At 37.4% G+C, this 4,861-nt stretch overlaps 1 protein-coding gene across 1 annotated transcript in view; it reads left to right on the top strand.

Annotated features, from left to right (window-relative positions):
• The first annotated feature begins 2,108 nt into the window (after nt 1-2,108).
• LOC109212048 (ATPase family AAA domain-containing protein 3C-like) overlaps nt 2,109-4,861 on the top strand; it is a 6,870-nt gene continuing 4,117 nt past the window's right edge. The window contains exons 1-4 of the mRNA XM_019375664.1: nt 2,109-2,512; nt 2,618-2,713; nt 3,582-3,692; nt 4,440-4,749. Of these exons, the coding sequence (XP_019231209.1) occupies nt 2,228-2,512; nt 2,618-2,713; nt 3,582-3,692; nt 4,440-4,749 (802 nt within the window). The 5' untranslated portion in view covers nt 2,109-2,227. The remainder of the gene's footprint in view (nt 2,513-2,617; nt 2,714-3,581; nt 3,693-4,439; nt 4,750-4,861) is intronic.

The raw sequence follows: 4,861 nt of genomic DNA on the forward strand, positions 1-4,861 counted from the left end.
GGTGCGATTGAGAGAAAAAGATAAGGTAACGACGCAACCACACCAAATTGAACGTTACATAAAGTGGCACATTTCATTGTTATGTAACGACGGATTTAACGATACAGTATAATAAAATTTAAGTAACAATCAAAACAAACATTGTATTTAAAGTAACAATACGATACAATCCAATAGGTAACAACCATCCAAACAAGCTATAAATAGGGATCCCAAAATCGACTCTATATGTGCACTCGGCCCACTGAAACTATTATGTTGGGCTACATTCTGTAAAAATAGCACGGTCTAGCCAGTTTTCGGACTGGTCATTCAAAAATAGCCAGCGTTTACCAAGTCAATGAAAAATAGCCACTATTTTGCTGCAAGCCTGCAACAGAGACCGGTCCAGCATAATATACTGGAGTTTGGTGCACCTGTGTATGAACTTCCAGCATATTATGCTGGAACTCCAACACACGGAAAGTTCTAGCATGATATACTGGAGATTCGAGCACTTGTGTATGAACTTCCAGCATATTATACTGGACCGGTATACTTTGCTGGAACTCAAGTATATTATGCTGGAGTTCTAGTGTTCTTATGTTGGAACTCCATCATATTATGCTGGAGTTTTCAGCATACTTATCCTGGAACTCCAGTATAATATGTTGGAGTTCAAGTATACTTATGCTGGAACTCCAGCATAATATACTGGCGTATTTTCCGGGTTGTGAACAGTGGTTTCGGTCAGATTTATCTTTACATGAAAAGTGACTAAATTTCGATTACTTTTGAATCTGGGCTATTTTTGAACGACCACTTGTAAATCTAGCTATTTTTGAATTTCTCCCCTACATTCTACTTTGTTGGGCCAGGCTTTTCCTAGTATAACTCCGTTACAACATTGTTTCCACTCAAACATTAACCAATTGGACCATTTGCATCTATACCCGTTTTTTGTGTCACGTTTTAACTTGTGCCCGCTTTGCAAAAAAAATTGCAAGCGTACCCGCTTTTTCGCATAACTTCAGCATACGGGGCTGAAGTAGCAATGGCGATCACGCAAAACTTCAGCATTCTAGTAGCCGGGTCTGAAGTTCAGCTCTAGAGCTGAAGTTTTTGTTTTGTAACTTGCGAACTTCAGCTCTAGAGCTGAAGTTTTTGTTTTTGTATTTTTGTTTTGTAACTGGCGAACTTCAGCTCTAGAGCTGAAGTTTTTGTTTTTGTAACTGGCGAACTTCAGCTCTAGAGCTGAAATTTTTGTTTTGTAATTGGCAAACTTCAACTCTAGAGTTGAAGTTGGCAAACTTCAACTCTAGAGCTGAAGTTTTTATTTTGTAACTGGGAAACTTCAGCTCTAGAGCTGAAGTTTTTGTCTTTGTAACTGGGAATCTTCAGCTCTAGAGCTGAAGTTTTTGTTCTATATTTGATTAAACTTCAGCATGTTGTAGGCCTCTTCGGCTTATTAGTCTCTGCAGCCTTGCTCTTCTCAACCTTGGATTCATTACCTCCTTTTGATCGTTTGGAACGACGCAAAGGAGTGGAGAAGTAGTCAATTTTGTTATGTTTTTTCTTCTCTGTTTGTGGTTTACCGGTGATATTTCGAAGTTCTGCTATGGTTTTTGAAAGTCCAACACTGGCTAATCGAGCCTGTAATCAAATAAAATCAGCTATAGGAATTTAAAATTGACAGAAAAGAGATACTCAAAATGGAGAGAAGAAGAATCATTCAAAAGCAACCCAAGTGGGAGACACTGAAATTTCAAAGAACTTTTATTGTCTCTTGATTTGGGATTTTTAATGTTATAATAATCCAAGTGGAAGTCCTCAGTATATTTGCTTTAACTTCATTAATCAAAGAGAGCAATGTTGAAGTCATCGTTGTAGAAGAAGAAAGAAGAAAGCAAAGGAGGAGAAGAGGAGGAGAAAGGGGCTGAAATTGTTTAAAAAGTGGGTACAAGTTAAAACTTAAAAAAAAAATAGGTATAGTTTAAATGAGAGCAACGTAATAGGGCGTCCCGTGCAATTTTTACCCGGTTACTCCCCGCCCAAGAAATGTTGGACGAAAGTCGGCAGTAAAATTACAACAATATCCCAACGACATCGACGTGCTCAAATCTAACTGGTCAAGTACTTCAATCATCCTCTTAAACCCTAGTTTCGAACACCCACCATAGTCGCAGGGTTTAAGCTCTCGTACCAGACATTACAGAACTCCATCTCACTCCATTCCAATGTTGTAATAATGGCTGCTTCGAAGTTGTCTTCAATGGCAGCGATGGCAGCTGCAGCTGCCGCAGCAGCTTCATGTTCCACTTTCCCTAACCGCGCGTACGCCGACGCTCCCTTTCGCTTCTCCCCCTTTTCTTCATCTCCATCTCCTCCACCACAGGCTCCTCAGTCGGACTCTAAATCTGGGTCGGATTCAAATGATCCTCCTGAAGATTCAAGAGGCGGGTTCAATCCGGAATCATTAGAGAGAGGTGCAAAAGCTCTTAGAGAAATCAATAGCTCTCCCTATCACAAACAAGTAAATATTTTTCTTAATAACCTCAAGTTTTTTTTTTTTCATTTTTAAATTTTGGTAAGGTGAAAAAATTAATCTAATTTTGGGTTTATTGGTTTTGGTTAAAAGGTGTTTGATGTGATGAGAAAGCAGGAAAAAAACCGGCTTGCGGATATTGCTGCAGAGAAAGTTCATTATGAGGCAATCCAGGCTCAAGCCGATATTGTGAGTCTTTAAACCATATCAAATTAATATTAGGAAAAAATGGATTTGAATGGTTTTCGGGGAGAAATGATGTAATTCTCATAGGATTTTATGGATAGCCAAAAAGAAGGAATCAATAGAATATGAGGGAACATATTAGTGATCTTGTTTTTCTTACTTTGATAGAAGAAAAAAGACAATCCTTAACTGTAGCAATCTTTTTGCTACTTGGATGGTGTTTGGTTTTAATGTATTTAGGAAAACATTTTCAGAATGAGAAGCTAGTTTTTTTAAACCACAAGGGGGAGGATGCGTTGCCCATCATGGACACCACATGGCCTATTTAGTCTTGGCCTCTTGGGTAAGGGGAGGTTGCCTTGCCCGCAGTCTTTTTGGTTTAAAAACTGAACAATTTCCACGAAGCCGAATTATTTTAGGCTTTCAGGAAAAAGTAAATGAAGTGGAACTTATTTTTGCAAAATCAAATTATTCTGGTTTCTGAAAACAATATAATCTAATCGTTTCTTTTATGAAAAATCACCTAACCCAACCATTTATTTTGAGTAACAGACCTTGTCATTCATACCAAAAGGCAAACAAGTACCATTTGTTGTTAGAGAATGTTTTCTAACCATAACTACATAGAGAATATTTTCTAACCATAGCCACATTTCTACATCAATTCTTCCAAAAACTTCACCAAAACCAAGTGCCACCTAAGTGTGTATTGCATCTTAAGACTATGATTGCTTTGATTCTCATATAGTGTTTAACCACATCATAATTCTTTTACTCTACTAACACTTAAGCTGTCAATTTGTTTTGACATTTTGTTTAATTATTATTAGTTTTTTCTTACACTATACCAAATGCACTTATCTAAATGCAGGATAAACAGCGAAAATGGGGAGAAGACCAGCGGAATCTATACCAACAACAATCACAGGCCAAAGCACAAATGCTAAGATACGAAGATGAATTGGCTAGAAAAAGAATGCAGGTATGTAGAGTTATTTGCTTGCTTAGTTTGAAATGATCCAGCTAAGACATGTCATCTTGAGTTGCAAAGTACTTGAGAGAAAAGTTAGTTTATTATAAGATGTAACATAGAACTCAAGTTCTATACCTATGCTTACATTCTCAATTTGTATACCTATGCATACAGTTATGATATTTGTATTTAAGCTAAAAAACTGACTCTATCAATGATAACGAGCTAGAGAAGAGAGCAAGTTGGCCTAAGATAAATAGGGTTTCATCAATGTACATCCGAGGACTAGAGCTTTTCAAAGTCGATGGTCAGTTAAGCAGTCATCATTTTGAAAAAAAGGAGGAATCCTTGCATCATCTCCGATCCCACTAATTAATTCCTGAACTAATCCAACTTTAAAGTGTTCAAAAGATTATGCGTTAATTAATACTCAATAGCACCACTGATGAACCAGCTCATTCTCTTTCTGGAAACTCAACAACTCTTGCTACAACTTAACCGCATTGTTTGACAGCTTAAATGTTGGGTGGACACGGGGTGAGAGAAGAAGAATCGAGTAGTCCACTTATATATGTGACTATTCCCGTATAAAGAATGAGATTGGACCTGATTACTTTTCCAGGAAATAATGCACATTTAAAATCTGCATATATGTGAAGTTATTTTTTTATGAAATAAAATGCGTACATTGTTCTTGAGTACTAAAATGATCTTACACAGGAACCTAGTTGACAGTTCTTTATATCATGATTTCAGACAGATCATGAAGCTCAAAGAAGACACAATGTTGAGCTGGTTAAAATGCAAGAGGAGTCATCAATACGAAAAGAACAAGCAAGACGAGCAACAGAAGAGCAAATTCAAGCACAACAAAGACAAACTGAGAAAGAGAGAGCTGAAATAGAACGAGAAACAATAAGAGTGAAGGCCATGGCTGAGGCAGAAGGTAGGGCACATGAAGCTAAACTAACTGAAGATCATAAAAGGAGGATGCTGATCGAGAAAATAAATGGTGAAAGAGAGAAGTGGCTTGCAGCCATTAATGCAACTTTCAGTCATGTTGAAGGTATTGTTAATGTTTCACTCATGCTCAAAAATCTCACTGACATGATGCATGGAAATACAATTAGTAACTCCACTGCTTCTATTGGTAGAAACTCTTACTGCTTTGTAACCCC

This window comes from Nicotiana attenuata, unplaced genomic scaffold (genome assembly GCF_001879085.1).
Source record: "Nicotiana attenuata strain UT unplaced genomic scaffold, NIATTr2, whole genome shotgun sequence".
In the NCBI taxonomy this organism is placed as follows: Eukaryota; Viridiplantae; Streptophyta; class Magnoliopsida; order Solanales; family Solanaceae; genus Nicotiana; species Nicotiana attenuata.